Source organism: Microtus oregoni, unplaced genomic scaffold (assembly GCF_018167655.1).
Source record: "Microtus oregoni isolate MIOR12 unplaced genomic scaffold, Mior012 000011F_ref0000422, whole genome shotgun sequence".
Taxonomy (NCBI): Eukaryota; Metazoa; Chordata; class Mammalia; order Rodentia; family Cricetidae; genus Microtus; species Microtus oregoni.
The window spans coordinates 11378998-11399147 of NW_024543070.1; the positions used below are offsets into that span (position 1 = coordinate 11378998).

A 20150-nucleotide genomic window follows, 5' to 3' on the forward strand; every position below is an offset into this window, starting at 1 on the left:
CAGAATGTGTTATGACAGCACAACGTAGCTATGCTAAGATCCTGGGTGAGCACATCATAGAACTCCATGGGATGTCACTGGCGCCAATTCTAACCTTGAGAAAAGGATGTGTTTCTGCTGTGTACCATTTCTGTCAGAATCAACTGAAATTTTCCATGCACAACACATTCTGAAGGATATTAACAAGGTATGCCCTGGTCTTCAGAGCATATGAAGAAGCAAATGTTGTGATGTTCAGGCTGCCAGGTCAGGGATGGTCCTTACTCCAGCTATTAGCTCACTGCAAGATTCTTTCATGGAAAATATTTTGAAGGGAAAAGAAGCATCATTCTTCACCCTCATGTAAGAATACATGCAAGTCCTCCTTGAAAAATGCCTTGAATGGATGAATTGGAAGAGGTTTTTTGAGCAACATTGCTCCTAGAAATAAACACCAAAGACTAAAAAACAGAAACTCAAACAAATGATATATATGCCATATATATACTAATACATATATATGTATGCTAATATGCATGGCAGCGTGATTCTGCTAGTTCAAACACATCAACTGCCCAAGAATCTACAGCACAAAAAATTGTAAAGATGAATAATATCTATGTAATGTGAAATATTATTTGACAACCAAAACCATAATGAGATTTTGATGCACACTGTGGTAAGAATCTGAGTTAAATAATCTAGACAAAAAGGGACTATCTTAAATGATTTTCTTGCTATGGAGGAATTAGAATACCCATGTTCATAGGGACAGAAGTAGGGAGAGATACTAGGGGCAGAAGGCCAAAGGACCTGCGTTGTAAATAGGCATCCTGTTTCACATATTAAAGAAAGAAGGTTCTAGAGATGGTTGATGGTGGTAGTTGTACAACATTGTGATTATCTTAATGTTGCAGAAATGTACACTTAAACTATTCAAAATGCTAAATTTTACATTACGTGTATTTTTTCCACTCTTAAATGCTAAAATACCTCACTTTTTAAGGAACGGTATGAAAGCATCCATAAATTTCTTAAGAGCTTGTTAATTGTATTTACTAAAATACAGACTATACTTATTTCTAAAATCTTATTTATATTTATAATTAATCCCATATAAATAAACAAACCACATTTTTTTAAATGCTGTTGCATCTACGTAAATGATTTGAATTCTCAACTATAAAGGATACTCATTTCTTTTCTTCTACAACAAGGTTTTATTCAAGCTTAAAGATCTATTAAGTTACAGCATTGCAATGTAAAAGATCTCATTTTATTTTAGTACTTACAGTTAAAACCATGTATATTTTAGGTGAATTGCAATGTGTTTATGTTGTAGAATTCCACAGTCGCTAAATTATAGTTTTAACAAATCAACAAATTTTAGGCAATCGGAATAAGCTACATACACTATTTGTGAAAGTGGAGTTTTAGAAATATAGAGAACATCATCCCAAATATATCACCTACCTCTTATATATGTATCCAGTCTTTACAAAGACTTAAATGAATCCATTCAGTAAATAATTCAGAGACTGAGGATTCAAAGATGAACAAAATAGGCAAAATTCCCAGGGTGTCATGAACTTCACACTCCAGTAAGAAGAGAACACAAATAAAAAAATGTAAATTGAATAATAAAATTTAAAAAAAAAACTAGGATACTCAGGATGAAGGAAGCTAGACTAGAGAGTGAATTTCTGAAAGCAAACACCTCAAAATATTAGCTATGATGGTTTATAGATCAAAACATTGTGGATTTTGTTTTCTGAGCATTCTGTAATTCATGTACATTGCTTTCATAATTCTCAGAATTCCTCTTAAGTCCCTAGTTATACCCGTCCTAAGAACTTCCTCTAGGAAGCCCATTCATACTTGTATATTGAAGTCTCCCCCAACAGTGGCATGTAGAGACTATGGTGTCAACCGTTTTCAGTGAGGTCCAGGGGAGAGCAGGCAGGCCTACTGATTGATGTAAACAGGAACCTAAGACTTAAACAGAAATTCCTTATAATACTGCAATCAGGAGTGAATTTTTGAACAGTCATCCATCTATTTTTATACTCTGGACAGAAAATGAAGATATCAAAGCAGCATCCATATTTTATATAGATAAATACACGTTATCTCACAGGCGTCATACGCATTAAGTTGGCCGAACGCAGTCTAAAGAGAATAATGAGCATAAAGAGGTATACATGATGAAAGCCACTGACGTAATGCTTAAAATCAAAGTGGGTAAAGAAAGGTAGGCAAATCCAAAGAGTAGCTCTATGATTGATTTGAGGGAAGAACCTCCAACCTGCAACAGTCCAGTTTATGAAGCATGACTGTGACTTACTGCGGAACCAAAGATGAATGCCACTCAGAAATGAGACTACCCACCGTTCATTGTGAGCAGGCATCAGTGAGTTCAAGAGGATCCCCCAAGTCAGTCCATCTGATTTTGTCACCGCTCTCTGACTATGCATCCTGGGCTGATGTATCTGGAGCTGAAATAACTGGGTTCGTCTTATATGAGGGCTCAGGATAGGCTGTAGCCATCTGATTTCTAGTTTAATCTTTCTCTGCCTCAGTCCAGACCCTGCATGTTGAAATTGCAGGCTGGTCTGATGATGAAATACATTATTATCATTGACTGTTGTTACCAGTAAGAATGCTCCTTATTTCTAACAGATTTTTTTGTTTCTCCTCTAAATTCTCCTTGGTATCTGGATGTTAAAACCAGGGCTGGCAGAGAATACAGGATACAGGAACCTATCCTGTATCACCACTCCAAAATGGCTATCTTGGAGTGGTGAGCCATTGCTGTATCCTATCTAGGGATGTCATGGTGGCTCTCACACACAATTGAGTTTGAGTCCGTGCACATCCATTCCCAGGAAAGATCCATCATCCATCAGTCCATTCAACTTCTCTTATTCTCTCTCTCTCTTATTCTCTCTCTCTCTCTCTCTCTCTCTCTCTCTCTCTCTCTCTGTCTCTCTTGAGTGCCTGACCACACCATGCATGACTGACTGCCAAGATCCCACACTGCTGAAACCAGCCTTGGTACCCAGTCTGACTTAGGTCTTCCTTCCCTTTGTATAGGTTCACTCCCATCAGCATCCGTACACTCTAGTATTCCTCTAGAAAGATTTCTCTATCCATCACTATACTCAGCTTTGACTGTTGTCTCATCCTCTGCTTACTTATAGGTCAGACCTCTTCAAGAAGTCATGCATATTTGTTGTATCCATTTCCTTCCTCCTACTCACCCCTAACCATCTGTCGTCTCATGTTTGAACAATCCTACTGGCATGCTCTTGTCAATAGCACCAGATTTCTCCTTGTTTCCTTGCCTATAGATATGTCCACCTGTTCCTCCACACAGGAGCATACCTCATAGACGACTTCTCCCTCTTTCTCTGAAGATTTTCATTCTTAAATTTTAAGACAAGCCTTGTTCATTCTGATCTGCCTGCTAATCTCTTTCCTTAGGTGGATTGTTCTCCTCCACCTGACTCCTCAATTTGGGGTGAATGCTAACTTCCTTCTTTCTATCCCTCCCTTCCTGAAAGGAAGACTCATCAGTCTGGAAGGATAAAACCCTGCACCTCTCTTTCTGGCCAAGACTTTGCACTCACCACTAGGCACTCATTTCTAATCTTCTAGATTGCTTCGGATCACTGTGGAAAGACAAGGACTAAAACCAGCTTGGGAGGAAAGGGTTTATTTCATCTTAGATTTCCTGGTAGTTGTCAATAATAAAGGGAAGTCAGGACAGGAGTCAAGGCAGAAATAGAAAGAGAACTGTAGGGGCTCTGTTCCCCAGCTTGCTTTCCACAGCTTTTCCAGACTGCTTTCTTATACAACCCAGGACCACTTGCCCAAGGAGGCACCACCTACAGTGATTATGCTTTTCAGTGTCAATCACTAACCAGGAAAATGGCCCTACAGGCTGGCTTATAAAACCAAATGGATGGAAGCAATACCTTCATGGAAGTTCCCTCTTCACAGGTGACTCTAGTTTGTGTCAGGTTGATTAAAAAGTAACCAGTACAATTGACAATACCAGGTTTGAAGCAACTCTTGTGTCTGCCTGTATATATCCCGGTCTCCTAATACCCACTTGTCTTAAGCAAAGACCCAGGGTTCCTTCTTTTTGTCCTTTACCTCTTACTCCACATTCGAAACACTATTAATTTCTAATTCTTTTATGCAATCAGGGTTTTTTAAGCTTTCCAAAATTCTCTAAACTCCATCTCCAGTCATCATATCTGTCTAGGCACTCTTGTGATACACTTAGGAAATGTTAATTGTCCTAATAAAGATAGATCGTTTTATATTATCTCCAACTCAGTTCCTTAAGTGAATCCATAACAGTTAAACATAAAATTTCTGATGTAACTTTGAATTTCATATATCAGAGAAAACATCCTTTTCTCTTCCTTCTCTTTCCCAAAAGCCTAAGGGACAAAAGGAAATCCAACAATGAGTGACTTATTTTTTATTTACCAAGTAAAGACACTGAAAACTATAATGCTAAAATGTACAGTGAAAATGAGTAACATTTATTATTATGTACCTGACACTAGTCAAACACTTTACACTATATAAAAAAAAAACCTAAATGAGGAAGATACTATTTATTATCTGTTTCCTTTTACAATTGAGAAAACAAGCCTGAAGCAAATTGCTTACCTAAGTTTTCACAATGAAAAATAATTTCAATTTTTACAATCTTCAAATACTACAAACACAACAACACAGACCTAAACAGGGTTAAAATTCTAATAGGTTTAGTATTGGGGGATATGGTTTAAGGTGTGTTACTTTTGTTTGTGTTGCATTTGGTTAACTCTGTGAAGCTGTGTTACTTTGCCTGTCTAAAACATCTGATGGTCCTAATAAAGAGCTGAATGGCCAATAGTGAGGCAGGAGCAAGGACAGGCGGGGCTGGCAGGCAGAGAGCATAAACAAAGGAAGAAACAAGAAAAAGGAAGGAGCAAAGGAACTAGAAGAAAAGAATGCCACCCAACCAGCCACAGAGCAAGAGTGAAAATAAGACATAAAGAAGAAAGAGAAGGAAAAAGCCCAGAGGCATAAGGTAGTTGGGATAGTTTAAATTAAGAAAAGCAGGCAATAAACAAGCCAAGCTAAGGCTGGGCATTCATAACTGAGAATATAAGCTTCTGTGTATGATTTATTTGAGAGCTGGATGATGAGCCCCTCAAAAAGCCAAAAGAGTAAAACATCAAACAACAGTTTAGCTTGGTGAGAAATGTATTACCTTATCCTAATTTCCTCATTTTATCACAGACAAACAAAAGTCTAATCAGTTTGGCATTCATCCATGAAAGTGTTTGGGAACCATGGCTCTCTGACAGCTTGATACTGGTTATAGGAAAAGGGAGGTTCCCAAGGCTATTCCTTTGATCCACTAGAGAAAACTGACTTTAGTACATCACCATCAATCCAGCACCATCCCAGACTAAAGTGGCAACAAATGGTTAAGGCAGTAAGAGTCTGGCAAGACCTTTAAAAACATGGTGGAATTTCTCCAGAGACACGGCCTCCAGGGGTAATGATGGCCACTCTGTGCGCTGTCAGCACTTCCTTTATGAGACATGGGGCCCCAGGAAGTCCGGGATTTGCTGTGACCAATCGCTGGTGCCAAGACAAAGCAAAGGACACTTTTTCACATCTTGATGCCCAGGCCCAAATTCATAAATTTATTTGGAAATCAGAAGAAGTACGTTGACACTCTGGAGGAAACCACAAAGTAGGTCAGTGAAGCAAAATGAAAGATTAATATCTCCACTGATGGATGATATTCAGCTGAATCCATATCACTGCTGGGAAGCAAATTCTGCCTTAGTCATGTTTCAAATGCAAGACAGGTTGTAATTATTTACTTGAATCCAGATAGTAGATTTACCAAACTCTGTGTATGTGTGTATCATCTATCTATCTATCTATCTATCTATCTATCTATCTATCTATCTATCTATGCCTGTATCTAATCATTTTCCCAATTTGTACATATTATCTTTACAAACACTAGATTATTGTTCAAAGTAATACACTAGTTCTCAGGGGTGAAGTATATGAGCATTAGTAAAGGCTGACCAATTGTCATGAAAGAACAAATTCTGGCTGCTTTGCCCCATCTCTTAAATCCAGAGGATTTAGTTGTTGATAGCAGAAAGGTCCCCAGGATATATACCAAATATCTACAAGTTACTGGAGAGCGAAAACTTACACAGTATAGTCACTGGACAAAATTTAGCCTGCCATCTATTTTCATACATTCATGAACTAACCATCTTTTTTGCATTTAAAATGACTGGAAAAAAATCAAAGAACATTATCTGATAAAAAACTGAAACTATTTGGAAAATCAAATTCTACCGTCTGTAAAATCACAAAGATAAGGGCTCTTCAAATATGAAATAAGCTTAATTTTATTTAGTTTACTGTACATATGCCTCCAAGAAGGAGACAAAAAGAGGTTGAGAAGGAAAAAGAAAGCCTGAGTGGGGCAGTTAAATTCCAAATCCATAATCCTGGGCTTGCCAGTCTTTATGTGCTACCTATGTTGCATTCACTATCACTGCTCATAAGTACAGTATTTCATCTGAGCTTCTTACTGCTTATGTTTCCACATGTAACTTTCACAGATGGTTGTGTGGCTCCACACAGTTGAGATCACTACGTAATCTGTGAGTTGAAGGCAAATATTTGTCATTATAGTTAACAGTACATGTGTAAGCCAAACAGCAAGACTTGGCTTTTCGGGAAGGCCTTCACAGACGTTCTCATGAACACCATCTACATACAGGCGCAGGCTTACAGGTTGTGTTCTCACCAACAGAGCTCTGATGGAGGGAAGTGGTCACTAAGCCTAACCAACACACCCTGCCTCTCTCTGGTTTGGTGTTGATTCCAGAAACCACATATGGATTTGAGTTCTGCTCCACAGGAGGGGATTCCATGCCTGGTACTGCAATCCTTGTCAAAAGTCCGTGGTGTGGGAGATCCTAAGCCCTAGGCTAGAACTTGCTATTATTATTTTTCTCAGTAGTCATGTTGTGAAACTGCTTCCAAATATTGATAAATGATTGATAAACAGCATTGTAATTGGGGACTGTATGCACCCTCAAGCAATGGTAAGCCTGACAAGACAGGGGAAGTAACTATGACGGACAGGTTGCAACCTGGAGCAGATGCTGTAGTGCCATTTTATTTGTATTTTAATAAATAAAGCTTGCCTGAAGATCAGAGAGTAAAACAGCCCCACTGGTCAGCCTTACAGACCAGGCAGTGGTGACACACACCCTTAACCCCAGTAGCCACACTAGTTTTCTATAGAAACCTGGCAGTGCATACCTTCAATCCCAGCCTTACACACCTTTAACCCCAGCCCTAGAGAGGAATATAAAATGGGAAGAGACAACTCTCAGACACAGCCTCCTTCTGAGATTCCTGAAGCCAGGATCGCCATTTTGGACTAAGGTAGAGTCTGTTTTGCTGACTATTTTGCTTTTCTGACCTTCAAGTTGAACTCCAATATCTCTCTCTGGGTTTTTATTAATTGTGCTACATTAATCACTTCATGGGGACCAGACTGCTCCTCTCAAGTAGTAATACATTTAGCAACTTCTCTGACCACCCTTCTCAAGATCAAGCAGGCTTATTAACTAACACTATTAAATTATGCATACCTCCAGTACCCTCAACCCAATCCTTTTCCTTCTTACATCTAGAGCTTATATCAGGACTCCAAAGACAAACTTGGAGTCACTGGACCTGGTTATATGTTCCTTTTCTTGACTCACCATGGTTACATCTCTCTCTAGTTTGCATAGGCAGTCATCTCTTTGGTTAATATCTTAGGACCATGTCTGGGATAGTATTTTAGAATTCCTGGAGCAAAAGCTTTTGTCCTAAATCTTTAATTAAAGTAATAAGATGAAAATATTTTTCTAAAAAATCTAGTTTAGAATAGGATCAAAAGGGCTATCAGCAGCAGCTACTTCACTTCCATTTGTTCATAAAATATTTTTTTATAATAATATAGTCATAAAAAAGCACATTAGAATTAAATAAATCCAGCTGTTACTTCAAACAGATACATCCAACATCCTAGAATTAAACTAAGCTATCCTGTGTTTTCCTCATTAACCTCAATAAACATGAATCACACTGCAATAAAGAACTTACAAAGAGAATTTGGGAAATAATAATCACTCTTCATATGTAATATAAAAATCCTATTATGCTTCTACAAATTGTATTAGGAATATTTCACATAAAATCCGCTCCTATTCCGCCAGAAAGGGAAATAGCAAGAAAGGATGTTTTCAAGACACCCACACATCTGTTTACTAAACTGTAACCCACAAATATTTTGGACAACAGAATATTTAAAAGTTTACATAAAAGTAATGATTCAATTTTTGAAATATATCAACAATGTCAAGAAGACTGAGATTTTAATATTGTAAGTCATTTCTGAACCTTTTTCATACTAGTAAGATTGTAGATCAATATAGACAAGGTGCAACCTTCCCGAACAGGAATAAATTCTCTTGAATGTCTTTCTAATTGATTGTCTGCCATACTCCATGGAGTGCTAGCTCAAACCTGGAGGTCTGTTTTCCTGGCTTTCTAGTTTGTTGCCCCTTTAATGTCCCAACACCTTTTTTTGTGGAGAAATAAAGCACTTCCAAATGAAACATGCTTTCATGAGCAGTTGGACCTGAGGTATTTATGACAAAGCAATTGACCGAATGAATCTTAGACCTAAGTATTTAAATAAGCCCATGCTCCGGGGTGGGCATTTCCTTTCACTCTTGTGGTCACGCCAATCTAAAGCAAAAAGTGTAACATAAGTAATCGTGCTCTACTCCAGGCTGTGGGAGAAAATCAGGAATTCGTTGACCTGCGGTCTTGGACAAAAATATGCAGTACTTGGGTGTTTAAATACCAGCTCTTTCTCAAGTCCTTCCTAGCTGGAATCTGTTCAGTAACCCTCCCATTCCTTTTGGATTGCAAATCTGTGGCCAGTTCTCTTGGCCCAACATTTTGAAGAACCCCCATTGCCCCTGTCACTGCAGAAGATGTTGGAAACTGGAAAGGGCCACATATCCTAGGAGACGAGGGTTGCCAAATGAAAGAACATTGGGTTTTCACCAAGGCCAAAGAAGAATGCAATAATTGAGCTCTCTCTGCAAACTCCGGGCACTGATGAGCTCTTTGGAGAAACTTTTTAACCTAAGGCCAATTTTCTTAGCCTAGCTGCAGATGGCGGCAGTCTCTTGGCTTAACTAAAGCAACTTTTCACCTCTGTGTTCTCTGTGTATGCTGGGGACACATCACTACCCGTGACCATGGCAGGACACACCCCTCTTGTTGAATCATATACAACTTTAAATATTGATTGAAGAAAAAAAAACCAAACAATTCCACCACAACCAAGAAAACCAAACTAAAGCCTTGCACTCAGAAGAATGAAGGTAAATTTAAAAACAGCAAAATAAACATAAAAACAAAGATCATTCGCATTAATTTTCTTTGTAAATACCATATTTTTCTACATTAATAATTTTTTCTCAGCATATGTATATAGTCACGAGGTGTGGGGGACAAGTGTCTGCTGATCAAATTAAGTTACTTTAATAGTCACTTTGGTTTAAAAAAAGAGAGAAAAGGAAAGGAAAAAAGAAAATATCTCAGGAAGATAAAAAAAACAAGCCAAATGAGAGATCATAATTTTGTGCCTCCAGTAACTTGTCTTATTTAGATCTGCTCAGAATCTATAAAATCCTGCATTCTGTCAACCCAGTTAAATTAATACTGTCACCAGTAGGCCATATTGACTGTCGCATCTGCTGAGTCACATTTAATCTATTTGTTTCAAGAAGCTGAAGTACTTCTAAGAACTCACGCTAAGAAACTCTGGCTCTAGTGAATACTACTAATAATTATCGTTAATTGGGTGGTTAGTTTATGCAGAACATCTTACTGTTTTACTTGCATTATTTTACTTAATCTGCACAGTTACCCAAGGATGTATATCAAGCATTTAAGATCAGCTTTGTATCATTCTTTTCACTAGCAAACCTCCCACCTCCTTCATCAAATGCCAACCTGAGTAAAGAGCAGAATGACACCTTCAGGATTAGACATCAGGTGAACCACCACAAAATGCTAGTGGCAGGCTGAATTCTAACGAGGAGAGCTCACCTTAAGGGACTTCTAGTAACCGTCCATCTTATTTAATTATCTTCAAAGGGAACAAAACTATTTTCTATGATAAATAACCCTTAAAACATTGTCTGAGAAATTATTAAAATGTTCTTCTCAACTCTATATGCTGGGACTATGAAATCACTTAAAGGGAATATTAAATACTTTTTTCATCACATTAAAGAATTCTTCTCTGCAGTATTTTTTAAAGTAATTAAATTGGCTCATTTTAGTGCTCTAAATTCTGGCCCGCTTTGATTATCAATACAAATATACAGATATAAAAATGACATAGATATTAATGTTCTTTGATTGGAAATTGTTGCTACTTTCCAGAAGTACAGAAGATTGACAGCAATCCAATGCAACTTTAGTTTGTGCTCAGTCCACAACTGCGCATAGGACCAAATGAACCTCATAGGAGTTATTGAGTTAAAAGGCAGAAAGAGGCCACAGAGGTAGCTCAGTGGGTAAAATGCTTGATACAAAAGTTAAACGCTGAAGTTCAGATCCCCAGGACCAAGTAAAAGTCTAACAAGGCTATACTCCTGGAATGGGTTTGGGCGATGGGAAAATGCAGGCTTGCTGGCTGGCCAGGCTAGCAGAAGCTTCAAGTTCAGCAAGAGACCCTGTCTCAAATACATAAAGTAGAGATGAGATTGAGACACTCAACCAGTGCCAACTTTTGCCCTTTACACACGAATACCTGCACACACGTGAATATCACACACATACAAAGTAACGTCATCACAATGGCACACCTTTCTTCCTCACAATTAATGTTCTTATAAAGTATCTTAGTCTCCCATAGTCTCCCACTGCTGTGAAGAGACACCATGACCATGACCACGGCAACTCTTACAAAAGAAAACATTTAACTGGGGTGGCTTACAGTTCAGAGGTTCAGTCTAGTCCATCATCATCATGGTGGAACTTAGCAATGTGCAGGCAGACATGGTCCTGGAAAGGAAGCTGAGAGTTCTGCACCTTGCACAGGCAGCAGGAAGTGGTCTGTCTCACTGGGTGTGGCTTTAGCATATATACCTCAAAGCCCACCTCCATAGTGACGCACGCACGTCCTCCAAGAAGGCCACACCTCTTAACAGTACCACTCTCTATGAGCTTATGGGGGCAATTATATTTAAACTATCACATCAAGAGATAAATTGATATGGAAAACAAGTGAGATCTCTTGGACAAACTCATACACAGTAAAGACTGTTACGATGCAGATGTGGCATGAATAATAAAAGCCAAAAAGACAGATGTTGGGGTTCAACCTGAAGGTCAGAAAAGCAAAACAGCCAGCCACTGGCTCTTACCTCTTCTTCAGTCTAAAATGGTGATCCTGCCTCCAGGAATCTCAGAATGAGACTGTGTCTGTGAGCTGTCTCCTCCTGTATTATAATCCTCTCTAGTTCTGGGATGAATTGTGTGCATTATTGGGATCAAAGGCAAACTAGTGTGGCTACTGGGACTAAAAGTCTGTGTTACCACTGCCTGGTCTGTAAGGGTGACCAGTGGGACTGTTTTACCCTCTGATCTTCGGGCAAGCTTTATTTATTAACACACAAATGAAATATCACTACAGCAGGTAAGTGTGCGTTTCCAACATTGCTGTTATCTAAGCTTTGGAGTTGCTTTTTCCTGTGCCTGAACTATTTTTCTGGGGCCTTTGTCTAGCTAGCTGCTTCTAGCACCAGCTACCACTGCCATACTTTTCCCAAGATCACACAGAGGGAGTTTTTTCCTTGCAGAACTTTTCAGGTTTGTGTCCTTGATAAATGTTTGCCTTCTGTCTTTATATTACAGGTTTCAAGAGAAAGAACAAAGGCCAGGCTCCTTTCCTTCTCAGGTCTCTGCATCTAACAATGTGACAAGCTCACAGTAGAGCAGTGGTTCCCAACCTTCCTATTGCTGCAACCCTTTAATACAGTTCTTCATGTTGTGGTGATCGCCAGCCATAAAATTATTTTCATTGCTATTTCATAACTATAATTTTGCTACTGTTATGAATCATATTGTAAATAGCTGATATGCAGGATGGTCTTAGGGCAACCCCTGTGAAAGAGCTGTTCCACTCCAAAGGAGTTGCGACCCACAAGTTGAGAATGACTGAAATAAATGACCTTGCCTTTTACTGGTAGCAGCTTACATAAACGAACTGGGAGCCTAACCCCTCTGGGAAACATAGGCGAATGCTCTGTTTATTTCAGATTTTCCCCTTAAGGAGGTTGTTGTAGATTCTCCCATTGGGTTCTGAACAAGATAGCAAAAAGGGAGCAAACTAGGGATGTCAAGACCTACCTGGTTTTTAAGAGTAACTCTCTCTAACTTCATTATTTTGGTTTAAGAATAGTTTAAAGAGTTATAACGTGTTCCAAACCATTGGATATATAGCTGTCTCTGGCACCCAATGAGAAAGAAGGACAGTGCTTTAGCAGCATCACAATACCCTACCTTCAGATGATGTACCAGCCTCAGCAACCTAAGTATGAAGCTGATGCCCATTTACTCACTTTGCTTACTATGAAGACCTTCCTCTTGCAAACATTGGTCTCAGTCCATGGGAAGCATAGTGAATCACATTAAGAACAAGTCTATCTGGCTTTGCATTTCAGAGATGGGAAAGTCATGTAACATTGCTTGTCTCTAGAACCTTCCTTAAACTACTTGATGAAACAAAGGGAGATGCCAAAAATAGCAATGAAGACCTTAAGGTCTTTACAGTTAAGCAATTCTTTTTGTTTCTGGAGAATGTTTTCTAGAGACAGTAGTGATGCTATTCCTATGTTGATAGTGAAAAGCTTGATATTGAAACAAGGTATGTAGACCCATCGAATATTTTGTATTTAAGTGTTTGCATCCAACAATTAATACCAGAACATGCCCCTCAGCCATAGCAAACATTTTGGAGCAAGAACAATAAACTGCCTTTTGAACTTATCTTAGAAGTAAGTATGTGCCTGTGAATCAAAGTGATAGACCATATCAAATCCACAGAGGAATGAATACATCTTCTGATTGTTCTCTTTCTCAACAGCTGGAGATTGGATATAGATGGACTGATGTGGGAGTGATTTCTTATTAATAAAGAAACTGCCTAGACCCATTTGATAGGCCAACCCTTAGGTAGGCGGAGTAAACAGAACGGAATGCTGGGAGAAAGAAGCTGAGTCAGGGAGTCGCCATGATTCTCCCACTCCAGACAGACGCAGGTTAAGATCATTCCTGGTAAGCCAGCTCTTGGGCTACACAGATTAATAGAAATGGGTTAGATCAATATGTAAAAGCTAGCCAATAAGAAACTGAAACTAATGGGTCAGGCAGTGTTTAAAAGAATACAGTTTCCGTGTAATTATTTCGGGCGCCAAAATGAAGGCGTAAGTCACAAACAATGCCACACCAATTCGGGGTTATGATTATTAGGGTGGTATTTATTTAAAGGGGAAAAAACTTACAGATCACTGTCCCAGGCAACAGCTCTCTTCGCAACCAGGAAAGGAGTCTAGTCGCAGGCGGAGCAGGAAGTGAAGAGAGCGAGAGAAGGGAAGTGGCCGCTTTTTTAAAGGGAGAAAAACCACGCCCCAGTGGGCTGGTACCTCAGCGGTGATAGGCTGGAGGAGTGGGAGGACCTCCCGCAACACCGGACCATCAAGAGGCATGAGGGGATGGGTACTAGTCTTGTGATGGGACACACAGGAAAAGCCAGGCACTCAGAACCAGTGCTCTAGCCTTGTGTGTCGAGGGCAGCGAAAGAAGGAAATGCATGTCCATTGTGCATGACCCACTACTACCTTCTGTTTGAAAGATCAAACTCACAGTCTAACACAATGAACTTCCTGGATGATCCAGAGGTAGCAGTGTGATCCAGCAAAGCATAGGTTCCGAGCTGGAAAGGACTATTGAGATTCTGTTCTACCCCTTCACTCTACGAAGTGATGACTGGAGCTGGAAGAGTAGACACATCTCTTGATCGCCACAGCTAGCTGATAGTAGACCAGGTTGCAGACATCCTGAATTCTAGTTCATTCTTACCCTTTCTGGTGCAATTAGCAAAATTCCATAGAAGTGATTCTAGACTCTCCCTCTTGGAAGCCTGAACAACTTATTACTTGGGACCAAACACCTCCTTTGTCTAAGAACGCAACAAACAGGTACATTCCAATAAGGCTACTCAACCTTCCGTCATGGGAAGGAAATAAGACACAGCAAGACCCAGGCCCCATCTCAGTGGCTGCTGCTGGCAACGGATGGAGAAGGACTGACGCTTGTACTTCTTGACTAGTTAACCCTTTCCTTTAAAGTTCCCCTCTTCCTCAATGAAACTGGTTGTTCTCACTGTGAAAACTCACCACAAAATGTCTGGGAAACAGACGCTTGAAGTCAGAAAGTCAAAAGGGATTTACATTTTCAAACTTGGTTCTATAATGTTATGGGGAACAATCATCATGCACATGAAATTTTATAGAAAACTAGTGCAGTTGGTTTTTATTTTTCTCTTTGCACTTTGGGGAACCACCATCCCACTCCAAAATAAATACATGGAGACTTATTCTTTCTTATAAATGCCCAGACTTAGCTTGTCTTATTTCTAGGGAGCTTTTCTTAATTTAAATTATCCTCTAGGATTTAATTAATTTAAATTTTTTTTAATAAATTTAATAGATTTAATAAATTTAAATTAATTAATTTAAATTTTTCCTCTAGGGTTTTACCCTTTTCTATTTCTATATATCTTTTCTTTCCTTCTTATTCCATTTCTGACTGTTTGACTGGGTGGTAGCCCCTGGCATCCTCTTCTCCTTTTCTCATTCTCCCTTTTTCTTTCTTTCTTTCTCCTTCTAATTATTCTCTTTGCCTGGCAACCCCACAAATCCCTCTCCTTCCTAGCTATTGGCTGTTCAGATCTTTATTAGACCAATCTAGTATTTTAGGCACGCAAAACAGCACAGCTTCACAGAGTTAAACAAATGCAACATAAAAGAATGCAACACATCTTTGGACCATCAAACAAATTTTCCACAGCATAAGCAAATGTAACACATCTTCAACTAATATTCCACAACAAACTTGCAACAGCGATAAAAACTCCAATTGCCAAAGGAACAGTAAAGGAAACATGCAAATCATCTAAATATCTACCATGGGTCACAGCTCTCTTTTTAGCAGGAAGACACTATATAGCAGTGACTAAGGCAGTTGCCAAAGGCTTCATAGAAAGTAAACAATGTATTCTAGATATTAGCAAGATCCTTGAGCATCAACCTTCTATCCATTCTCCCTCTGTCCTTAGATACCCTGCTTATACTTAATTGTGAAACTATATGCTTATATTTGAATTTCATAAAATTCCATTTCTACATGCCAGTATGACATACTTCTTACCGTCCTCATTTTCATCAAACACTGGTGCTTTGCTTGAAGTGTTGGCTCCCATGATCAAGTCTGCACTGACCTGGATACTCTAGTTATAGAATGCTGGAAGAAATACTCATTCTTGTACAGTGCAGGTCCTGGAAAGTTAGCTTGTTTCTACAAAAAGAAAGAAAGAAAGAAAGAAAGAAAGAAAGAAAAAGAAATAGTATCCTTTATATTATAGTTTGTGATATATTGTAACAAAAACATTAACTTGTATTACTGTAGCAGAAATTTTTTTTGTCCTTAAAAATTACAATAGAAATGACAATGCATGGGACAACAGGAGAGGTCACACTGCACAGTGCCATCAAAAGTCAATCTGTGCTTACAACATAGGGGAAAAGCAAAATATTTTCCAGATATTAAGAAAAAAATTAAGGTAAGGCCAGTTAAGTGACTATAAAATAAAATTAATCTTAGTGACCTTCTGTATTTTAAAGAAAATAGGCTAACTTCACATTTTCAGTTTTGCTTTGTGACCAAGAACAACCCTAAAATCTTCCCCTTAAACATGAAGTTGTCTTATGTTTCCCCTTGCCCTGGAAGGCACCACAATGGATTGGATGTTACTAGCTAGTAGATGGTATCCTCCAAACATTTTTCCTTCTGAACTTGCAGATGATAATGGTCTTTACCCAAAAGGAGAGTTAAATGTGATCCACTTACATTTAACTCCTTGTAAATATATGGCATATATATATATATATATGTTGTGTATTCATATTATATGACTCCTATGTTGTATCATATGAATAAACACATTATGTGACACTTATAAATTTTGCTTGCTTGGGGGCATATTCTCTTACGTAGCTTAGGCTGGCCTTCAGCTTCCATTCAGCCCTCAATAGTTAAGAGAGCACAGATGTTCATCACTAGCCCTGGCTCTTCTACATATTTTTATGTACTAAGTACATAAATATAGATACATATTTAACACAGTAAACAAAGTACTTTTATAATAGCATATTCAGCAATTATTGATCATTCTAAAATACAGATTAAATTATATAGCTAAGATAAAATTTCCTTTAAACTGTACATTGATTCCTTTAAAAACACAAATGTAAAGACTCTTACTATCCTGGAACCTATTAAACAGAGGCATTGTCTGGGTTCCAGTTCTAAGAATTGCATGATCATGGCCTTGAAACAGTTATTTAGCCTCTGGCCACAAAAATGGGGACATAACAGTGCCTCCTCCAGGAGTCACAAGCTCAAGTGCCTTTAAGTGCCAGGAAGCTCACACAAAAGACCAAACCATACCAGGTACAGGACATTCAGGCATTATGAGGACAATGGTGGTACTGGCTTAATCTTAAAAATGTACTTGAGGTCAGACGAAGACATTTTTGTGTATGGAAACACTAGCCAGGGACCTTTAGAACTTCTGAAACAGGGTGAAGTGCCAGAATTTATAAAAGAAGATTTTAAAATTCAGCTCAGCTCTACAGCTCAAAAAAAAATCATGCTCGGGACAAATATGATTTATAGATATAGATAGAAAAGCAATAGAAGTGCAGTAATTAACAAAGTACCTGGCACATAAAATACAAAAAGAAGAAATGGCTGTCTCTATTATTTTGACAGGCACATTATTTCCTTAGCATTTATCATTTTTTTCAGGTGTTGACACTTGTTGACCTTTTGTTTTGTTTTGTTACTTTTCCCCCTTGGAATATTTTTATGCACGAAGTAAATGCAGGTTAGATGCAGAATTAGAGAGAGTATCCAAGATAGACTGGTTTATGAATAAGTTATTTTTTAAGAGAACTTGGGGAGTTCCCAAGTATATAAGAAAAGCTCATTTTCTCATTAGGAATATGTAAGTCAGGACTTCGTTTGGAAGGAAGACCCATTAAGGAATTGCTCCTTTTCCAACTAAATGCCAACTGCTGGCAAAATGCCTTATGGTCTTTAAAAAGAATCATTAACTGTAGAGCAAAGAAAGAGTCAGCAATTAGGAAGTGACCAATTAAATGAGCTAGGACTGGGGAGAGGCTTGGGGCAGGTGGCTGGTGGCTGCAGCAGGCTCAGTGGGATAACTGAGATCCAGGAAGATAGAAAGAACTGCTGTCAGTCCAGAAACAAGGCTTTTAAACATGAGAATAGTGAACGAAGAAAAAGTAGGATGCCCATTGCCTTTGATAGAAAGTTAAGAAGCAGAATGGAGCACTTTTTGTCCTTTAATATTGCATAGAGTTCGGGGCGGGGGCGTGAATAGCAATGACTCTACTACCAGCAACATTAGAAAAAGAGAATGGATCCTATGCATTTTAAGGAACAGTGATTGTTAACCCTGCAGAGTCAGACTTCATTCATTTTGTATCTGGTAAAAGTCTGAATGCACGCTTTCACGGCACATAACTGCCCTACCATGCGTGTATTCTTCACACCTATGTTTCTCTCAAGTAGCCCTTCTCTCTGCTGCGTAAGATGCACCAAGCATTGACCTTGCACTTTGACAAATCACAGGGAGGCAGAGGTGGAAACATTACCATGTTTTCCCACATCTCAGACTTCCACTCTGGGGTGCAATTTAATCTGCCGCACAGCCATCCGTTTCACTGGGAGAAAGGGCCATGTGAAGGGAGGCATGGCCGTGGATGCTTACAAGGGGCCAGCTAAGCAGTCCTCGATGATGGTCTAGCATCTTCCCCCATAGTAGCTACCACACAGAATTGCCTGAAAATTGTCTTTAACTTTTTCTCCCCCAAGCGGATAACCAAATTAGATAAGTTTCTCTCATAACTAGAAAGAAACGGGCCTTTCTCTGGCAGGAAAATGGTGACTCATTGTTTCCACTCTGTTGAATAGAGAACAGGAGAAATGTTAAGACTCTTTCCCATAAAACCTCTACCCTCCCTGACCTCCTGTTCTGAGTCCCCAGAGTCAGCTAAGCGTGGAGAGCCGCAGCCATGTGAGGAAAGGGAACCCTAAGCAGACAGGCAAGAAGGCGGATTTGTCTTGCAGGAATGGATGAGACTTCACACTCTACAGAGCCCATAATTACCACATTATTAAATGTAGCCTCATGTTCAATACCAGCCTTTCAAGTGCGGCTTGCAGACCTAAAGGAGTCAGGAGGCTTCTCTGACCAGTTCTGTCTCCCTAGAGACTCTTAGAACTGGAGACCGCCAGGTGTGATGCAAGAATGTTGCAACATCCGACTGCACCGTGTAGATTTCATTATCACAATGTGTGCACAGTCATAATTATTTTTATTTGCATTTGAAAAACATGAAAATATTTAGAAACACAAGAAACAGGGACGTTCAAGTTAGCAATATTCTCTATTAATAACCGTTTGCATTTTCAACCTCATGTCATAATTTTTAGGTATTGAAAGTTGCAGGTAAGTAGAGTGCCTTTTCCACCTCCCCAAAGCAGCTCAGTGGTCTGCACACACCTCCGCACCTTTAACAGGGAGAAGTGTTTTCAGAGAAGCCCCCTGATCCTCACCAGGAAAGAGGGCTCACCTTGCACCTTGCTGGGCTCATTAGCCATCCTATTTCTGAGATCTAAGCACGAGGACATACATCTTTACAACTCTGACTTAGGCTTTTTAAGTGCCGCCTAGCAATTCACAGCGTGAATACAGCACAGTTTACTTTCTCTGTGAAGATGTTCAAACTCTGCGTCAGCTTTGGATGGGGCAAGGGACCTACTAGCACGGAAAGCAATGCTAGCTTTTTCTGAAACTCATTTCAACCCAGAGACTATTTCTTGAAGTCTTTGGGGGCAGAGGTGGTGCAAAGCTGGAGGAGCAGATGAGGGCAATAGTTAGGGTGGGTGCTATCCTCCATCTGGTTGTGCCAACCACGCTGACCAACTGATTGCCTTTGTGTTCTTTCTCTTCCCCATCCCCTTGAACTTCCCAGCTTCCCACCAGTGCCCTTCTTCACTCAGGGCGATTCTGTACGTGCAGTCTCTACTCACCCACTCCGCGTCCTTCCTCCAGCCCTTCCACTCACTTCAGGATGATGCTTCCATTCGAGGAGCTGGGGCAGACCACACTCCGCAGGTCAAGAGCAGTGGGGACGGAAGACACCTGCCTAACAGGACGCGGCTGCGGGAGCAGCCAGGCAAGGCTGCGTGCTGGGCTCCAGGCACCTGCGGCTGCCAAGGGGACCCAGCGCAGCCGCGGAGCTCCCCAGCAAGGGGCGGGTCCCGGGAGAAGAGAAAATGCCAAGCAGCCCGCCAGGGGCGTCCACAGACGGCGCCCTCCCCTGGAGCGGACTGCCAGTCGCCTGGACCAGCGCCAGTCGCCTGGGGACTGTGCGTCGTCTGCAGGGGGCCGGACGAGCGCCCCGGGAGGGAGAGTTGGAAAGCAGGAGGGCGTGGCTGGAGTCCGGGTTGCTGGCTCCGTAGCTGCCGCTTGCTGAGCACTCCTCTACTACTCAGACCCGGGCAGGGACTCTCCCTAACGTGGTCCGTGAACAGCACTCCCGTCTCCCCATCCTCCTCCGGGCAGCACTATGGGGTGGTGGGTGTGAGGGTGACAATACTAGATT

General features: G+C 40.1%; 1 protein-coding gene across 1 annotated transcript in view; it reads right to left on the reverse strand.

Annotated features, from left to right (window-relative positions):
• LOC121453542 (serine/threonine-protein kinase 32A) overlaps window positions 1–19698 on the reverse strand; it is a 109857-nt gene extending 90159 nt beyond the window's left edge. Inside the window, exons 1-2 of the mRNA XM_041660409.1 lie at window positions 19576–19698; window positions 15604–15750 (exon numbers count right to left, since the gene is read on the reverse strand). Coding sequence (XP_041516343.1) covers window positions 15604–15655 — 52 coding nt within the window. The 5' untranslated portion in view covers window positions 15656–15750; window positions 19576–19698. The remainder of the gene's footprint in view (window positions 1–15603; window positions 15751–19575) is intronic.
• Window positions 19699–20150: the final 452 nt, after the last annotated feature.